Source organism: Octopus bimaculoides, chromosome 7 (genome assembly GCF_001194135.2).
Source record: "Octopus bimaculoides isolate UCB-OBI-ISO-001 chromosome 7, ASM119413v2, whole genome shotgun sequence".
In the NCBI taxonomy this organism is placed as follows: domain Eukaryota; kingdom Metazoa; phylum Mollusca; class Cephalopoda; order Octopoda; family Octopodidae; genus Octopus; species Octopus bimaculoides.
Window position 1 is genome coordinate 60691527 of NC_068987.1, and position 20665 is coordinate 60712191.

General features: G+C 35.2%; 1 protein-coding gene across 10 annotated transcripts in view; it reads left to right on the forward strand.

Annotated features, from left to right (window-relative positions):
• Positions 1-20665, forward strand: part of LOC106867691 (tumor protein p53-inducible protein 11) — a 553124-nt gene that overhangs the window by 391462 nt on the left and 140997 nt on the right. For all 10 annotated transcript variants that reach the window (XM_014912640.2, XM_052969715.1, XM_014912637.2 and 7 more), the window contains exon 2: positions 9525-9618. In XM_014912640.2, coding sequence (XP_014768126.1) covers positions 9525-9618 — 94 coding nt within the window. The remainder of the gene's footprint in view (positions 1-9524; positions 9619-20665) is intronic.

The following is a 20665-nucleotide window of genomic DNA, read 5'->3' on the forward strand; positions in this document are numbered from 1 at the left end:
AGTTAGTTTTGGCTGAATTTGAACTCAGAGCACAGAGTATTGGAACAAACATTGTAAGGCCTTCTGTTCAATACTCAAAGAATTTTGCCTATTTATTGCCTTGGCACTGATCTTGTGTAGGGTAAATCTTCCCGTGAAGAATCTTCTCAAAATCCATTTCCAACAGCTTGGTGAGCAGTTTCATGTCAGTTATTTTTATTCTTTAAACTGTTATTGATGAGATATATAGAAGTTTGCTTGTTTTCTGCAGGTAAAGTAGAATTAACTAAATACATTGTGAAATGCTTTCAGAGAATACAGCCTGTCATCTGATGGTCCAAAACAATGTCTAGACTTCTCAGATTCTGGATTGCCTATGCAATTGATATCTTCTCTTTTATTTAAATGGTTTGAAGTAACTGAAATATCTGAGCATCAGGGAATATACATGTTAAACATTATGTTGGATCAAGCTGACCTTAACTGACCAGTGTCCAAGCCATTAATGTTCTTTCTTTACTATGATAAATTTTGGAAGACTTTAACCTTTTTGATACCAACTTCCCTGAGACTGCTGCTGATTCAATAATACAAAGTTCTTGTTTTAAATGATATAAAACCTTCCATCAAAATTTAATACATGTGTGTTCCAAACACCAGATTAATGATGACAAATGTTATTTACTATATTCTCCATTAGTTTTAAAATTAATTGAAACAAAGGCAATGTATTTCAACAGAAATATGACAAAGAAAGAGTTAACAGGTTGTTCTTTTATTTAGAGAGAATTTGCTGAGAGATATTTGTAACTAGCACCAGCAACTTCCAGATCTTTTCCTTGAAAATCCCCATTATTTAAAACCTAATAGTTTCTTCAGATTGGTATCTGTTGAACAGCTGTGTAGCTTCATGTCTCTTCTGATTGGGCAAAATTTTAGTCAACAGTATTCTATTTGTAAACATTACATTTTTTATTTTGACAGTATATATTTTGGACTAAATTATTGAATACACCTTTTTTTTTTTTTTTTTTTTTTTTTTAAGATATTGTGGGATTTGGAGGAGCTTTGGGTGCTATATTTAGCAGGTTGAGTGATTCCTTAAAGATTCAACATGGTGCATGTTGTAAATTCTGTCTTTGGTACATTTTTTTTTAAAATTAAAGGTAATAAAATTAAATGCAACAAATGTCAGGGTTAAGCAGCTAAATATCTCTCTGCAAATATTCTTCAAAGACCATGTTGTATTTAAGTATCATACCTCAGAAATAAAGGACAAGGTACCCACAGCTAGGGTAACAGTAGAGAGCTTCTTCAAACAGCTTATTCTTACCTATAGGCCTATTTAACTAAACCTAACTGAAGCTACTCAACAATATCAATGACAACACTTAGCAATGTTGTCATCATTGTTATTTTATCATCATCATTTTTTCCATGCTTGTTTGGGTGAGATGGAATTCATTCAGTTAGATTTTCTATGGCTAGACGCCCTTCCTGTCACCAACTTTCACCTGTTTCCTAGCAAGGTAATATTTCCCCATGGCTGGACATATATTTTCGTTAAAGATTTGAAATGATTGACACTGCTTGTATGACAGTGACGCTTCTTTTACAACTGTCACATGATATCAAGACAAGGCGACAAACATGCATACATGCACCTAACGTACATATGAACGGGTTTCTTATGCTTTCCTTCTGCCAAATCTACTTACAAGGTTTTAGTCAGCCTGGCATGACAGTTGAAGACAGTTGTCCAAAGTGGTACACAGACCGTAAAAGTTTTAATATGCTTGTGCTTTAGAAAGATAATAAATCTACAAACAAACCATATTGTTATGAAAAAATGGCAACAAATAAAAAAAATAATAACAATAAAATACAATAAAAATTACTGTTAATTTTTGTTATTCCATCTGTATGGAATTCAAGAATGCAATATTAAAGCATTAACATTCCAATAGAGTTGTGTTTCTTTTTTATATCCCTAACAAATAATTAGAACACATTAGTTTAATTTGACTTTGACATAATCTCAGTTTTGATATGTGTGTACGTATATATGATGTGTGTGTAGTCATTTAACTTTGCTATAAGCTTATTGTGCTTATACAGCCTCAGTTTAGCCATGATCAGGTAAGCCTGTGACCAAAAAGCATCCAAACCTATGAACAGATAGCATAACTAATACTTTATTTATTATCCTCCAATGTGTCAAGGTAGTGAGTTAACAGAGCATTGACAGTAATAATATGAAATCTCAGGATGCTGGGGCTCAAGTATTAGGTAACCAATTACCATATCTAGCAAAATATTGTGTGACAGATGTGTTCAGTCCATGCCTGTATGAAAAGACAGACATTTGATGAAAACGATAGTTCCCAAACTTTGGTTTCAGTTATCCAATTATCTACGTAACTTCTGTCGTATTAGATAAAACCTTCTCATAAGCATTATCATCGATATACTCTTAATCCTGAAATATTAAGATAGCTTGTGATATTTTCTTTCACTTGGACCTTGTCTTCAGTTAAAGAGTTGTGCTTTGATGTAGGCATATATATATATGATTGTACTGTAACTGGAGCATTTTTCTTTCTATATGTTGTGATCACTATCATCGTAACAACAACTTGATGATGATGATGCAGTTTTTGACATTTTCCCAAAATATTGTGATAGTCACAGCTGGAATACACTGCATTGTATCTCTGCTTGATCAGAGGCTAAACAATAGCTTTATCATTATAGTGATCTTATTATTATCATCATCATCATCATCATCATAAAAATCCTTCCTTTTCTCCTCTTCTTCTCCTTCATCATCACTAAACAAAACTTCGCTTTCTAAGGCAGTTTGATTATTGAATTTTCCAGATCCCACTAACCTACTCTCTGAATCTGTAGGCAGCATCCCACTAATCTTTATATCTACTATCTGGCTGAGAGTCTGTTTAAACTGCAGACAGTTGCTCAAAAGTAGATCTAGCTTTGATCATTGACATTCTGTTACATTTCTTTGCCAACATGAAAGGATTAAGAAGTGGAATTTAACTAATGCAAAGTATCAATCAATATTAAAGGTTGTCTTTGATGATTTGTGTACAGCAGGAGTGAAAACAAAATCACTTTAACCCTTTCAATTATCATGTGAGAATATTACTTCAGAAAATAAGCACTTTCATGTCTTTCTTACCAACTTGTTTTTTTTTCTTTTATTTTTTTATGAGTCGACAAATTAGTGTATTCATCATGGTTGGGTGAAATTTCATCCACATTCAGTAAGTTCAGACATGGTTGTATGGTTAAGAAACTTGCTTCCCAACTGCGTGGTCTTGTGTTCTGTCTCTCTGCGCACCACCTTCAGGTAGCGTCTTCTACTGGTGCCCAAGGCCAACCCAAATCCTTGTGAATGGGTTTGATTGACAGAAACTGAGAGAAGCTATCATGTGTGTATCATCATCATCATCATCATTATTGTCATTTAACATTCGTTTTCCATGCTGGCATGGGTTACACAGTTTGACCACAGCTGGTAAGCCAAAGAGCTACTTCAGGCTCCAATCATCTGTTTTGGCTTGGTTTCTATGGCTGGCTGTGCTTCCTGATACCAATCACTTTACAGAGTATACTGGGCACCTTTTTTACATCACTGGCTGGCGTGCCTATTATGTGTCACTGGCACAATTGCCTTTTAGTGTCACTGGTGTGGTTGCCTTTTATGTGAGACTCAACAACTGAGGATCATATTTCACCACCTCGTCCCACATCTTTCTAGGTTTACCTCTGTATGCGCATGTGTGTATACAGTATTTAAAGTGGTGTACAGATATTGTATATTGAGAAAAAGGAAGCAGTCAAAATTTTGGATAACTCTTTATTAGCACTTTCATTCGTTAACCAAACTCAAGACAAAAATTAAAACTAACATCATTTTAGTTTTAATTTTTATCTTGAAGAGTTCAGTTATTGAAAATCATCATCGTTTAACATCCATCTTCCATGCATGCATGAGTAGGACGGTCCATAGTAGCTGGCCAGGTAGAAAAACTACCCTATGCTACTGTGTCTGTTTTGGTAGGGTTTTTACAGCTGGATGAAAAATATGTCTAACCATGAGAAAATATTACTTTACAAGGGTTGGCAACAGGAAGGGCATCCAGCTGTAGAATATCTGCTTCAACAAGGTTCGTCTGACTCATGCAAGCGTGGAAAAGTATGTTTAAAATGATAACAATGATTAGCCCTGTTGATACCAACCTATCTGAGACTGCCCTGGTTCTGTAATGCACGGTTTCTAGTTAAGTGTGTGGCACACCTCTTTTAGTATTTCCAGTGAAGGACAAGCAATTGATGGTGTGAATATTGAAATTTATTACATGAGAAATCGAATACAATAAGAAATATATTCATATCTATCTCTTTTTATCTTTTACTTGTTACAGTCATTAGGCTACGGCCATGCTGGGGTACTGCCTTGAAGGGCTTAGTCAATAAATCAACCCAGTACTTTTTGTTAAGCTTTAATTCTTTTGGTCTTTTTTGCTGTTATGAGGATGTAAACAAACTAATGTTTGCTGTCAAGCAGTTGTGGGGCACAAGCACACACACACACACACATAATATGCATGCACACACACACATATACTTTTATTCTTTTACTTGTTTCAGTCATTTGACTATGGCCATGCTGGAGCACTGCCATGAAGGGTTTTAGTCAAACAAATTGACCCCAGGCCTTTTTTTTAAAGCTTAGTACTTATTCTATCAGTCTCTTTTGCTGAACTGCTAAGTTATGGGGATGTAAACACATCAACACCAGTTATCAAGTGGTGATGGGGGGACAGACACACACACAGAAAAATGCATACATACATCCAAACACAGACAGACAAATGGCTTCTTTCAGTTTTTACTTTTCAAATCCACTCACAAGGTTTTGGTTGGCCCGAGACTATTGTAAAAGACACTCACTCAAGGTGCCATGCAGTGGGACTGAATCCAGAGCCATGTGATAGGAAAGCAAGCTTCTTACCACACAGCGACACCTGCACACACACACACACACACACACACACACACACCAGTTCTTTCATTCTCTGCCTACCAAATCCACTCAGATGGATTTAGTCAGCCCAGGGCTTTAATAGAAGACACGTACCCAAGGTGCCATGCAGTAGGATTAAACTTGAATGTGTGGTTGGGAAGCCAACTTCTTATCACACTGCCACAATACAAACTGTCTCAAATGTACTTAGTTGTAGTAGTAATTTGTGAAAATACATTGACATAAAAACAACACACGTAGAGGAAACATTTTTTTTTATATTCGGTAAATATTAGGTTAAATATTTCTTGTAATTATGCAACGGAAATGTAGGAGTGTAGTCTACATTAAGCATAGCCCTACTTTTATAAACACTTTCAAAGTTCCTCTTCCACAAGACTGGTGACATAGTGAATTGGAATGTTGAAATTTTTGTTGAATTGCAACAAGGCTTCCCTAACTTCAAATGCAGCTGAAAGAAATTATATATGTAGAAATATATTAGTTAGATTGTACTATAGTGTTGTTGTTATTGTTCTTAATGCATTGTAGTTTGATAGAAATGGTAGAATGTTTAGTTTCATCATTCTATATATTCTCAAACAATGCACCATGAAATGTCACTAGGTACGTCTTGAAATGTTGCTAGGTGCGCCATGAGATGTCGCTAGGTGCGGTATGAAATGTAACTAGGTTCATCATGGATGAATTAAGATAATATTTAAAAAATATTGAAAAAGACAAACTTTATATAGATTTGGTAATTATTGAGTAAATAAGGAATTACTTAATAACTTCCTGTAGCTTTAATTGTTTGTATTTTTGAGGTTTAGGGTGCAAATATTTCTTATTTATATTTTTATTTGTTCTAAGACGGCAAGTTGACAGAATCATTAGCACACCAGGCAAAATGCTTAGAAGCATTTCATCTGTCCTAATGTTCTGAGTTCAAATTCCCTCGTGGTTGAGTTTGCCTTTCATCCTTTCAGGGTCGATAAAATAAGTACCAGTTGATGAAATAAGCACTAGGGTCGATGTAATCAACTTACTCCCTCCCTTGAAAATTATTGGCCTTGTGCAAAAATATTTTAATTTTTTTCTGAATAGCCCTGTAAGTAAAAAGAAGGAAAAAAAGAAAAGAATCAATAAAGTCATATTTGATTTCCATCATTTTTTGATAAAAATATGTGCTTGCAGTATATTAACCCTTTAGCATTTAAACTGGCCATATCCAGCCCCAAATTTTTTACCTGTTTTATGTTTAAACTGACCAGAACTGGCCTTCACACCTAAAAGTATGCAATCACATCATTGAAATCTCAGAGCTACAAGATAATGCATGATTAATTCAAAACAATCTGAATTAGCAAATATTACATTTGATAGAATAATCTGGATGTTAGAGGGTTAAGGGAGGAGAGAATAGAGGAGGATATTAGGGAGGAGAGGATAGAGGAAGTGCAAGGGAAGAAGAGAATTATGTATTGGGAATTTGTGGAGGACTGCCACAAGAATGAGTAAAGTATAAGGGGTTTGTCAATGGAGTTTGGCAGTCAGGAGTTTGCAGGTCATACACTGAGTAAGGCTTATGCAACCCTGGGCATTACAGGAATGAACAGAAAAAGAGCCATCAAGAACAATTCAGAAACTGCTAAGAAAACATCAACAATTTTCTACCTATGGACTCCTTTGATTCCTATTTTATTGGGGTGGACCCCCATAGCTGTTTGATGTTTTAAAAAAACCCCTTCATATTTTTAGAATTAAATATTATTAGGAATTGCATTAAAAAAATTTAGATATTTTGGTGTATTGAAGAAGTGTAAGCAATTTTTTCCACAAATTTTAACAAAAAAAAAGAAAAAATTTATATAGACACCCAAGGGTCATATGGACCTCACTTGAAAATCACTGGTCTGGATGACTCTGGCTGAAAGGTGTTCAGTGGGGTCAGTAGAATGCTGCATAGGCACAGGCCTCGGTTTGATCAACCTAAGTCGGGCCACCTGATCGAGGGTAATGAATCCAGCAAGCAACAATGATAATGTGTCCAAGTAGGTACTAGGACAAAATCCCCTGGCAGTCAATATCCCCCTGGATATTGTTCTTTCTTTACAATTAGAATTTTAGGAAAGTGAAATTTTATAAAAAAATCTAAAATATTTATTCATTGATATTTTTGTTTAACATTTGTCCTCAGGAGATTTTGTCCTGATACCGTCAAGTATTGCATTTTAAGATGTTTGTTGAACCAGTCACCTGTTATTTTTCTTCAAAAATTTGGTTTTATCCTTTGTCAGAAGAAACTCACCAACATCGTTGATCCTAGATTAAAATACCTTGTGTTTAGCTATTGTGTATCCCACAGTCAATGCAGCATGAGCAGTCCTGTGTTGGTTTTAGTTTCAGGTTTTTATATTTAGAGATCTAATCCTGTTGGGTTGACTGTGCCTTCCATTTCTATACAGCTGCTGCATGGTTTTGAAGTTTGCTTCCCAATCACCTGGTTCTGGGTTCAATTGCTCTGTGTGGCACTTTGAGCAAGTATTTTTTACTATATCCTTAGGCTGACCAAAGTCTTGTGAGTGAATTTGGTGGACAGAAACTGAGAGGAGCTTGTCAGCTTGTTGTATACGTACGTGTGTGTATATACATGTGCGTGTGTTTGTGTCACATATTGGATGATGTCAGAACAAAGAATGTCACTGTCTTACAGTCTCTTGCTTCCAGCCTGGTGTTAAAACATGTCTACTCATGTATAAGATCCTTATTGTTGTTGTTGTTAAGTTTTATTGAGAGGTAGTGGAGTGGTATAACTATAAAGCATCACAGTCTCCTAATCAATAAATATTTCAAGCAAAATATGGAACAATGGAAAACAAAAAATACTTGGAAACCAAGGCTAATAATTTGATCTAAGTCTTTACCAGTCTTACATGTAATATAGTGAGATGTATCCAATATATTTTACTGGTCTAATATCCAATATAGTTTACTCAACCTTTGCCAATTTAATAACTCGGAACTACAGAAATGTAATCAACTAAAGTAATTTAGTTTTAGCAAAAGGAGTCTGTTCATGATTTATGTACCTGACGGATTATGGTGAAGATTATATGATGCAGAACAAGAGATGCAGTGAAGTAGTTTATTGAGACCTGAAGTGTTGTTAAAATATTTAGACTACTGTCATAGTAACTTTCCAATGAGTTTTTCAGGAAATTGATACCATCATTTAGCGTGTGTGTGTGTCTGTGTGCCTGTCTTCATATTGGCACTGCTTGAACAAATGTGTGTGTTTGTTTCATATTGTAACAATACCAGAAGTACTGGGTTAACATGAATGACTAAAACTCATCAGAGACTTTAACCCCATTATAGCAGCAGACCAAACAAGGTCAGACAAAGGGTTTAAGTCGATTACATCGACCCCAGTGCGTAACTGGTACTTAATTTATCGACTCCAAAAGGATGAAAGGCAAAGTCGACCTCGGCGGAATTTGAACTCAGAACATAGTGGCAGATGAAATACCTCTAAGCATTTCACTCGGCATGCTAACGTTTCTGCCAGCTCGCTGCCTTTTGTTGTTTCTGTCATCCCAGATTAGTTTAGATTGACTAGTCTTAGGCATTCATCCTCAGCTCAGTCTAGACCAAGCAATCCTGTGTCTGTCCCCAGCTCATCCTAGATAGAGAAGTCTTGTATGTATATTTGTGGATCACCCTATATTGAATAGTTTACCCAGTCTAGATTAACCAATCATGTTTGATTTATCCTCAGGTTAGCCTAAACTGAGCAGTTGTCTTATCTAGATAATCTCATATCAGCCTAAATTTAGTAGTAGTCTTGTCTGGATTATCCCAGACCAGCCTAGATTGAGCAGTACTGTGTGTTTATCTCTAGGTAGACTTAGATTCAATAGTGGTTATCTGATCAAATGCATTTTATATGCAGAAAGCATGAAGGACTATGTTATCTAATGTGTTTTAAGACAATAGAATGTGAATTGAAGGAAATTTGACTGTTGTTTCTAGCATGTCTTACAAGCAATATTCCAGTTATACACAACCATATTTTCTTTTATTCTACTTAAAAAACTTGTTAAAGTATGTTATAACAAGAAAAGTTATATGAAGAACAGTGTATCAGATTTCGTTTTTGGATTTGGTTTGCAAGATTTTTTATGTGATTTCGTGTGTTGAAGCATATTCTGTTGTGTCTGGGGAGAGTCATTTTCTTATTGTGCCTTAAAATTTAACACACTGACTATTGAAAAGGTTGCAAGATGCAACGAAAATTTTAGGAAAATAAAAATAAGAAATAAGTGGAAATTTTACCAGTGAGTGTGTTAAATTTTAAGGCACAATAAGAAAATGACTCTCCCCAGACACAACAGTGTATCAGATATTAAGTTTTTACTAAGTTTTCTGTTTGTTGCTTTTGTAAAACTAAATAACAAATAATTTATTTCTTATTTTCTTTTTCTTTTGTTAGGAAGCACAGTAGTGGTGATTTACACAGTCGCTTAAAATCCAGAAAGCTTCTTGGTGTTGGAGAGACTGATGATGGCGATATCCATCGTTCAAAGGTAAATAATTTATACATCTATATTCATTTCTAAATTGTGTATGTATATGTATGTTTATGAAGGCACATGGCCTAGTGCAGGGGCTCTCAACCATTATCTATGGACCCCTTTGAATACTATTTTATTCTAGTCCCCCCCCTAACCATTTGATGTTTAGAAACTAATTTTATAGATCCTTCTTTCAAAATTCATATTTTGTTTTTCACACATTAATTTGTGTAAGTTGAATCATGTAAAATGTTAGAGAAAGAAACTAAGCTATTTCTTGCAATACATACATCTAAAGCAAAATTTTTTCCAGGGGCACTTAAAATACTATTGTGGATTTTCAATTTACTATTTTGTTGCGTGGACCCCAAAAAATCTTATAAGTACCCTCAGGAACCATATGGACTCCAATTGAGAAAGATGGACCTAATGGTTAGGGTGTTGAACTCATCATTGCAAGATCGTGGTTTCAATTCCGAGATCGGGAGTGCATTATCTTCAACAAAATACTTCATTTCACATTACTCCAGTTCACTGAACCCTAAATGGGTAACCCTGCAATGAACTAGCATCTCATTCAGGGATAGTGTTGGTATACCAGCCCAGCTAGTGGAATGGTATCATTCATAATCTGCAACATTGCAATGAAGAGCATTGTGACCAGTGGTGTATAACAACATCTGATAGTTTGGTCAATACAGTGATGATGATTGGTGTTAGGAAGGACATTCAACCATAGAAACCATGCGAAAACTGACAAATGAAGCTCAGGCAGCCCTCCAGCTGGCCAACTCCTGTCAAACCGTCCAACCCATGTCAGCATAAAAAACGGTTGTTAAATGATGATTTTATATTGTTGTGTCTAGGGAGAGTTATTATGTCAATATTATTAACACACGCACTGGTTCAATTCCACTTCTTTATTATCAGTCAATATGATAACTAAGTTATTTTACTAAATTCTTTCTTATATTTAAAGTTATTGAAAGAAACACAGAGCATCTCAAAATATATACAGTAACGAAAAGGTTAAACCATTTGCGAGCTGACCACTCACTGGTCATTTCGTCATTGATATCGCGAGCAGTTTCAGCTGCTTTACATCCTTTTTTGAAGTTGAATAGCAAAATTGCTCGAATATCGCACTTTGACAGTTCCATTTCAGATGATTGTAACAACAATGAAAAAAATATCAATGTTAATTTATTGATGCATTTGGGCAAGTCTGTGTCTGTATTATCAGACAATTTCAAAAAAAATGTTTAAAAAGCATTCAGAACTCTTCAAAAATCCAGTACACATTCTTCATGGTTTAAAATATAGTTTACTTTTTACTCAACCTTATATTGTTGTTTAAATCAGTTTGATTCAACCCCATGGAATTTAGTTTCATGCGCTCGGTACATGAACATACCTCATTGGGCTCTGGCAGCCAATCATATATATATGTGCATATGTGTATATATGTGTGTCATATGTATATATGCATGTGCCTATATATATATATATGCAGGAGTGGCTGTGTGGTAAGTAGCTTGGTTCTTATTCTGTAGGCCTCTTTTTTCCAAACTGCTACTTTACGGGGATGTAAACAAACCAACGTAGGTTGTCAAGTAGTAGTGGTGGTTCAGGTAAACACAAAGACATACGCATACATATGTACAACAAGCTTCCATGCAGTTTCCATCTGCCAAATTCATTCACAAGTCATTGATCAGCCCAGGGTTATAGTAGAAGACACCTACCTGCTCATGGTACAGCACTGTAGGACTGAACCCCAAACCGCATGGATACAAAGTGAGCTTCTTAATCGCACAGCCATGCCTGTACCTATATGTTTAAGTTGATTTTCTGAACCACTGAATAGTTGTATTTCAGTGGGAAAAGTGCTTTATTCTAAGTTCACTGCTCTATCTCCATATATTATATTATTTCCTGATACAAGAATCCAATCTCTGATACAATCTGATTAATTATAGCCTGTGTACAAATTCTTCCTCCATATTTCTTCTCTCTTATGTCCAAAAGTAACATATGTAAGAGTATGCAACTAAAATGCCTTTCACTATTTAGCTATGTCCTACTTTATGAGTTTGAATTTCACTGGTGATTAATAGTCAATTAACCAATTAACTCTACTATTTTATTTACATAAACTCCATTCTTTGCTTTCTCTTATAATTCTATGACTCCAAGTTCTACCCATTGAAGTATTATGTGTTAACGAGAACAGCTGGAATCTAGTAATATAGGGTATAAACACAAAGACAATATTTATGTACAGACCAACTGTGGGTAGCATGCTAAAAAATTCTTTCAACATCTCAATTTCTTGTAATTCAGACCATCTTACAGGAAAAGGTGGTGGACAGTGAAGGAGATGTGCTGGCACAACCACTCTGACTCACAGGGCTTGCACATGCAGATAAGCATCTCCACCCTGATAGCAGTGAGCAGGTGTATGTCTGGAGGCAAGAATGCTGGAGGTCTCCACTGTCATTGGCTCAACCATAAACCTGTCAGAGAGCAGCTGACACTTTGATAGTTTGTTCTTCTCGGCCTGATGAGCAGCAGAACCTGGGCTTGTAGCTGAAAACACCAAATTGCCATTGGAGATGGAGTCACAGCATGTGGAATCTCAGATGAGGGGCCTACTGCCATGAGACAGGAAAATTGTCATACCATCAGGTCGTTTATCCCCTGAAGTTCAAGCAGAGAAGGAAAGCCAACAGTGTTTAGGCCGCGCTTTATGATCTTGTTTAGGGCAGCAAGCATTATGTGTTGGAAATTACATAAATGCAAACTCTGTCTCATCTGTCTTTATCAAACCAACCAAGCCATGCCGGCATGGAAACGAGGATATTAAATAATAATGATGACAATGACGGTCTGTGTTTGCTTCATCATAACTATGTGATTTCAGATTTTGAACTTACTCTTACAGTATTGGGTTGATTAATTAATTGCCCTGTAAATGAAATTAAGTAGGTGGAAGTGCATTATGTGTTTGTGTATCATCATCATAATTCATAATTTAACATTTGTATTCTGTGCTGTCATGGATTGGGCAGTTCAACAGGATCCAACAACACCTGTTGTATTTATATAAATATGTGTGTGTATATACCTACATATATGTGTGTGTGTTTATATATATTATATATGTATCTTTATAAATGCATGCATATATATTATACACCTGTCTGTATAATTGTTCCCCCCATCACCACTTGACAATCAGTGTTGGTATGTTTACATCCCTGTTACTTAATGGCTCAGCAGAAGAGACTGATTGAACAAGTATTAGGCATGAAATATAAGCCTTGGGGTCAATTTGTTTGACTAGAACTCTTCAAGGTGGTGCTCCACCATGGCTGCAGTCAAATGACTGAAACAAGTAAAAGAATAGATACCTGTGTGTATATAAAATGTGTATGTATATATATGTGTGTGTGTGTATACACACATTCACATGCGCGTGTATTTGTTGTAAAACAGTATTTTCAAACTAAGCAATCTCCACTCATGTCTATGTCCACGTACCATTTTCATATCTTACGAGAAATAAGTACTAGACACCTTTGAAGGCTATGCCTCTGTATATGATTAAAGCCGGTAAAAGAAGGGAACGGCTTCAGTGGAAACACATTAACTGTGCAGTGAATAAAGCAATGAATAAATTTACCATTACTCACTGCACTCTTCAAGAACACTAAATGACATTAACATCCTGACATCCCACTCAACAAATCCACATTCTCAACCACACCCAAACACAAATACACACACACACACACACACACTTCAAAAATTTATTTCTGAAGTATCTCAGTACCTTTCACATAGTACATGGATGATATCACAATAAAAAAGAGAGAAAAAAATATATTTAGATACATTGTGTGTATTTAGTATTTAAAAATTAGAACCAAATATGCAAAATTTGATCCCAGATCACTAGTAATATAATCTGTTTTGTCTATTGACAGTGTTAACTCTGCTGGATCCAGAACCAAAAATGATTTATTAAGAATTATATTGTAGGAATGTCTATAACAATGTTGCCATCATGATTACAGCCAACACAGAAAATACACCACACCCATAGATAGCAAAACAAAAACAAAAAAAAATTACAATTAACTCTTTTGTTATCATATTTCTGTTGAAAAAATAAATTCATAATTTAGTAAATTAACTTTATCATCATCAAACTAGTGTTTGGAAACTAAACACTAACATGAAATTCTGAGGGACAGTTTTAATTTACATCTCTTTAAAACAGGAAGTTTTTATCATAGAGCTAGGGGCAGTGTTCAGTGGTTTAGTATCAAAAGGGTCGAATAACAGTTACGTGATGCAAAAAAGTATAATCATAGTTGTGATCTGTTCCAGTTCATATCTGCAACTCCAAACATCTTCAAAAGGTCTGGGCATATCAAAAAAGCAAATCTCACCAAAAATGGATGAAATTACAACACTGTTTTAAAATCAGTTTCTTTTCCATCCATTCCAAATAAAACTTGTTTGCGTAACTCATAACTTCCTGCACAAGATTGTAAGTTCAGCCATTCCCGAAACACATAATATCACAAAAATCATACTAACCCTGATTACATTCATTTTGGAAGAAATAAGGAACTCTGTAATGTAAAGATGAGAATTTTAATCTCTTCTATCATTTATTCCTATCCTTTAACAGAATCATTACAGAACTGGGCTTTTTCACATAGAAAATTTTTTTAGCAGAATGAAAAATTAAAAGTTAATACATACATATGCACAAACATATATGCATGGTTGAGAAATGTGCTTCCCAATTATGTAGTTTCGAGTTCAGTCCCATTACATGGAACCTTTGGTGAGTGTCACCTACTATAGTCCTTGGCCATCGAAAACCTTGTTAGTAGATTTGTTAGACAGAAACTGAAAGAGGTCAAACCTGCATATTTACATATATCCCAAAGAACCTCCCAAAGTTAGAAATCTCTAATTATTTACATTTGATGGATATTTGTCCTCATCTTGTTTGTTAACACAACATTTCGGCTGATATACCCTCCAGCCTTCATCAGGTGTCTCTTAACCACAACACCATATGCCCGTGGGTATATGGCATTGTGGTTAAGAGTGCAGGCTATTAACCCCAAGATTCCAAGTTCGATTCCAGGCAGTGACCTGAATAATAATAATAATAATAACATCAAAAAATACCTTAGGAATGAGAACCCAGGTTTGAAATTTCCCCAAGACACCTGATGAAAGCCGGAAGGTATATCGGTCGAAAAAAATTGTGTTAACAGCAAAGAAGATGAGGACAAATAGCCATCACATGTAAATAATGTACATAATTCCTCATCTCTTAAATATAGAACAGTATCCTCTAATTATTATCCTAGCATGATAAGATTGCCAATGAAAACAATCATACAATATCAATATATGTAATGATACAAACAACAAAACCACCATAAAATCTTTTAACATGTTCAACCCTGCATATAAGGACAACTCAAAATAACTAGACCTCCAAGATATAAAAGATTCAAGGCAACAACCCTGTCAAACATATATTTCCATCATCAGCTACCTAATGGATATCACTATGATTTCGACTCCTGGGCATTACCGTTCAATCAGCCTGTGTCAACAACATGAAAAACAAACACTACATGGAAATCAATAGACAAGTAGCAGGAGGGAAACATTAGAGTAATATGTCCATTTTGTCTATACATGCTTATTATTGCAAATGCTAACATCAAATATAAACAAAATTGTATTAAACCTGTAGCTACAATGCATAAAAATTTAAAAGTAGTATCTATAAAACAAAGAAATATGTTCCAAAGAGGACAGTACTACTTCAAAAACTATAGAATAAAATAGAACTAGCAAACTAAGTGTATTAAGCAAAATTTACTGAACCACCGATACATAACTTGAAAAATAATAACAACCTAAGGCATTACTAACCTAGAACTTCAAAGATATAGATTAATTAATAAACATAGACCAATAGATATACTGTTTCGCATTCCATGACACATTCCAAACAGAAAAGTACACCCAAGACACACCAAATGTAAACCAGCAAAACTATTTTTGAATCAATGTTCTTAAACCATGTGACATTGAAATAGACTTGCAGAGATCAATATCTATTAAATATAAATTAAATTACAGAAAATAAGTCAACCAAATAAATTCCTTATTTGAAAAAAATGTAAAGAACATAAAATTATAGAGATATGACAAAAATTTCCAAACCATAACAAATTACTAACATAAATAAAACAACCAAACTGAATAAGTTACAATTTAATCATGAGACACAAATTGCCTACGACTTAAAAACAATTCTAAGTAAACTTGTAACTTAATAAACATTATGGGAGGTATTTAATGTAATATTTTCACTGAAAACCTATAAATATTTTTAAAATTATTAAAACAAACAAATTGTTACAAAAATATTCTTCATTTAAAATAAACACCATGTGCTTCAAAGAAAATAACAAAAATACTCATTTATTAAAAAATAATTATTAATTAACCACAGAAGCAGTATTAATACTGAAAGGTAATATTTACCCTCACTTAAAAGTGAATGTAGTGTTAGAACACAGAATACTACGATGGTTGCCTTGAGAGAACCTCCAATTGTTCAATCAATGGCACTTCCTAATTGAATTGCAGTGTAGATGGATGAGTATTCCACAGCCAACTTGTGCCATTAGCATAATTTACAGCCATAACAAGCATGACACAATTTGACAAGTTTGGCTCTTTGGCATACAGCTGCAGTTCATCATAGTGTCCAACATTCAGTTTCAATATCAATGCTTTGTGAATAGAATTGTAGATGGAAACTATATGGAAATCCATCTTACTTGTGTATGTTTTTTGAGCTCCATGTTTCTTTGCATTGGCATCGTTTCAGCAGTACAGATGTGTTTATGACTTCCATAAATAAAATGCCTGGCAATGGTTCAACATGCAAAGGAATGGAATAAATATCTTACTTGAAAAACAAGGATTAGTGTCAGGAGGATAGTATCAAAAGGAAGAACATTGCCTCAAGAAGTTTTGTCCAACTAGTGCTGGTATGGAAAAAACATGTTAAAGCTATGGTGTCAATGAGGATATTGATGATGGCACAGAGATGGGGTTCCAACCGGTATTTTTATTTTGATGATTCACACTGGACCCTAAATCAGTAACCCCACTGCCTGATGGGTATAAGATGTACTTCTGTACTTCTGTAACTTATGTGAAAGGATCCATTCTCTAAGCATTTCACTGTGTGGATTGCTCTTAGGTATTCATAGTGGTATTTCCATTCTATGGATCTATTCAAGAAATACTTAGGACTTAACTTCAGCAGTGCTTGTCTTCAATTAATTCATCTGTATGTGTTGTGCTTCATAGTTTATATACACTTACAACACATTAAATGTTGCTTAATTATGTGGTCTATGAATGTCGTATATTATCCAGTTTACAACATTTAAGTTTTCTTGGATGTTAAACACATTAAAATTGTATTTTTTATTTGGAAATTCAACAATTAATTTCTCTGAAATCTCCCTACTCTCTCGTTACATTTTTTTTCAGTTTATCCATCAAACATTTGTCAGTTTTTTCACGTAGATACAATTTAAATATATAGCCACAGGAGTGGTTGTGTGATAAGAAGCTTGCTTCCCAACCACATGGTTCCAGGTTCAGTCCCACTGCATGCCACCTTGAGCAAGTGTCTTCTACTGTAGCCTTGGGCTGACCAAAGCCTTGTGAGTGGATGTAGTAGACAGAAAATGAAAGAAGCCCATCGCACGCGCGCACACACACACACACACATATGTGTGTGTGTCTGTGTTTGTCTCCCTCCCCATCACCACTTGGCAACTGGTGTTGGTGTGTTTATGTCCCTGTAACTTAGCAGTTCAGCAAAAAGAATCCAATAAAATAAGTACTAGAGTTGATTCATTCAACTAAAATTTCCAGGCGGTGCCCCAGCATGGCTGCAGTCTAGTGACTGAAACAGGTAAAAGATAAAATATCTGTATCCTTTCCATAAATATTTCTCAATTCAGTGACCTTCCTAGAATAAACATTCTCTGATGGTAGTGAGAGGGATAACGAGGAGAAAGAGATACAATAAGACAATAGTATTTATCTGAAGCTCATTTGTATACAAGTCACCTGCTGTGAATTTGAACTCAAAATATAAAATCATTGAAGCATACTTAAATCATAGTCACACACTATTGCAAAGTCATACACTCCACTGTTTCCCTTTTTTCTTAAAATTAGTTTCATCCTTTTGTTACCATATTTCTATGTTTCTTTCCTTTAATCTTAAATATAACAAAGAATTTAGTAAAATAACTTAGTTATCATTAAGCTAGTGTTAACATAAATTGTGACTAAGGTTTGGTGGAACATTTTACTTCCGCACTTTTGAAACAAGACATTTGTACTACAGAGCCAGAGGCGGTTTTCAGGCGGGTTGGTATCAAAAGGGTTAACATTCACTCACAGATGCAATACTTTGGCCCATTGTTAATGTTATATCCTGGAGTCACTGGGTATTTTTGATCTTAAAATATATACCTTCATCCATACAACCTGACTTTGATTGATCAAGCTTCAGCCTGTGTCAAACCGGCATTTATCGATCTCACTCATCCACCTCTTTCAACCAGAGCCATCTCAATTTCTTTTGTCAGCAGCAAGGTGGTGAGGTGACAGAAACTTTTGCATGCCGGGTGAAATGCTTAGCGGTATTTCGTCAGTCTTTACTTTCTGAGTTCAAATTCCGCTATGGTCAACTTTGCTTTTCATCCTTTCGGGGTCGATAAATTAAGTACCAGTTGCGTACTGGAGTCGATCTAATCAACTGGCCCCCTCCCCAAAAATTTCGGACCTTGTGCCTAGAGTAGAAAAGAATATTTTATCAGCAGCTTCTACATTCTTGATAGCTCAACTTCTGCTCACTTCTGTAATGCCTAGGCCTTACATTTTTCAATTGCATGTCTTTTACTAGAATTAAACCCCCTATGACAGTCATGATAGAGGATATTGTGGAGACAGAGATGTATTAACCCTAATATATGACAGGTACTTACTTCATCAAGTTCATAGGTATAGATGTCAACTCTGAAAGCTAAACCCAAAATGTAAAGTGATAGGAAAATGCTAATCACAGTGGAAGTTACTCTGAAGCCTGTCACTCAGCTGTTTTCTTTTCCTTTCATTTGTTATTAATTAATTCCTATCCATTTCGCCATTGGGAAATTTCACTGTCCCACAAATTCAATTTCTCACTGTCACTGAGAAAAGATACAAAACACCTTGTAATCAAATATTCTCATTTGATTCATCAGTCATGACAATTTCTGGACAACATTGGTTAAAATATAATTTTTAACAGTTGCTTTAAGGCAATTTGGTAATTTTACCTCCTATTGCCAACACGGAAAAAGGTTATTAGATGAGTCAACTGGAAAGCATATAATTGGTAATAAGAATGACATTGGAGAAGTTGTATAAATGACTTGTCATGTCTAACAGGGAATCATATTCAATGTAGGAATTCACTTTTAAGAAGACAAAGGCTCAGATGAATTTTGATGGAGTTAGCATTTTTTTACTTCTTCCAATTTTGTATAATGCTGATTTGATATGGGTGAGTTCTATAGCAAGAGAACTGAAATTAGTTCTCAATAGTTCAAAATGTCAATAAAGAGTAGATTTTGATTCTATAGGGGTTTTTCGATTGAGTACTCTAACTAGCAAAAATAGAGAGCTTCATTAATTTTATTGAAAACACCTTTTTGTTCTTAGCTGTAGAAATGAGGTGCAAATCTATATCAGCCTTTTCCTTTCCCTTGGACATCGGTGACACGAAGAGGGGAGGCTGGTATGCATGGGTGACTGCTGGTCCTCCATAACCAACCTTGCCTAGACTTGTGCCTCGGAGGATAACTCTCTAGGTGCAATCCCATGGACATTCATGACCGAAGGGCATCTTTACCCCTTTTTTTAAAAAGTAATAAGGAAGGAATTACTTTCTTCAAGAATGTGTTCTCTTTCTTGGACGCATTCTTTCTGTTGCTTTTTCAAACTCATCAGCGTAATTAATCTTCATCATTATTGTTTCATCATCCACATTTCTCTGCTTGCATGGGGATAAAGTGGAATTTGTTGTGACAGATTCTCTGCAGCCCTATATGCCCTTTCTGTTGGCAATCTTCTCTTGTCTCCATGCAAGGTAATATTTCCTCATGACAAGATATGTTTTCACAAAAGATTGGAAATGAATGACACTGCTTGTATGATGGTGACACTCGCTTACGACTAATATATAATACAAAAACTAGGAGATACAAAGACACACACACACACATACACGTATGACTCATCATCATCATCATCATCATAAGTCATTCTCCATGCTGGCATCAATTGGATGGTTTGACAGGAGCTGACCAGCCAGGGAGTTGCCCAGGCTCCAATCTGTCTGTTTTGACATAATTTCTATGACTGGATGCCTTTACTAATGCCAGCCACTTTGCAGGGTGTACTGGGTGCTTTTTACATGGCACCAGCATGTTTGTGTGTGTATACCATCAACATTATGATTTAATATCTTTTCCAGGCTTGTACGTGTATGACAAGAATCTGCTGGGGTAGAATTTTTTAATAGTGAGATGCCTTTCCTGTTGCCACCCCCCACCCCCACTTGTTTTCAAGTGAGGTAATAATCCACCTGTTTATCAGACAAACTGCCTGGGTATGTTTACTTGGAGAACCAGAAACCAAATGACAATGTTAGTGAAACCATTGTTTACAAACCAGCAAACAAACACATACACATATATACTCACAAATATATATGCATATATGAGCTTCTTTCAGTTTCCATCTACCAAATCTACTGGCAAAGCTTTCATTAGGTCAAGACTATAGAAGACACTTGTCCAAGGCGCTGCACAGTAGAAAACATATGATTGTGTGTGTGTGTGTGTGTATATATATATATATATATATATAT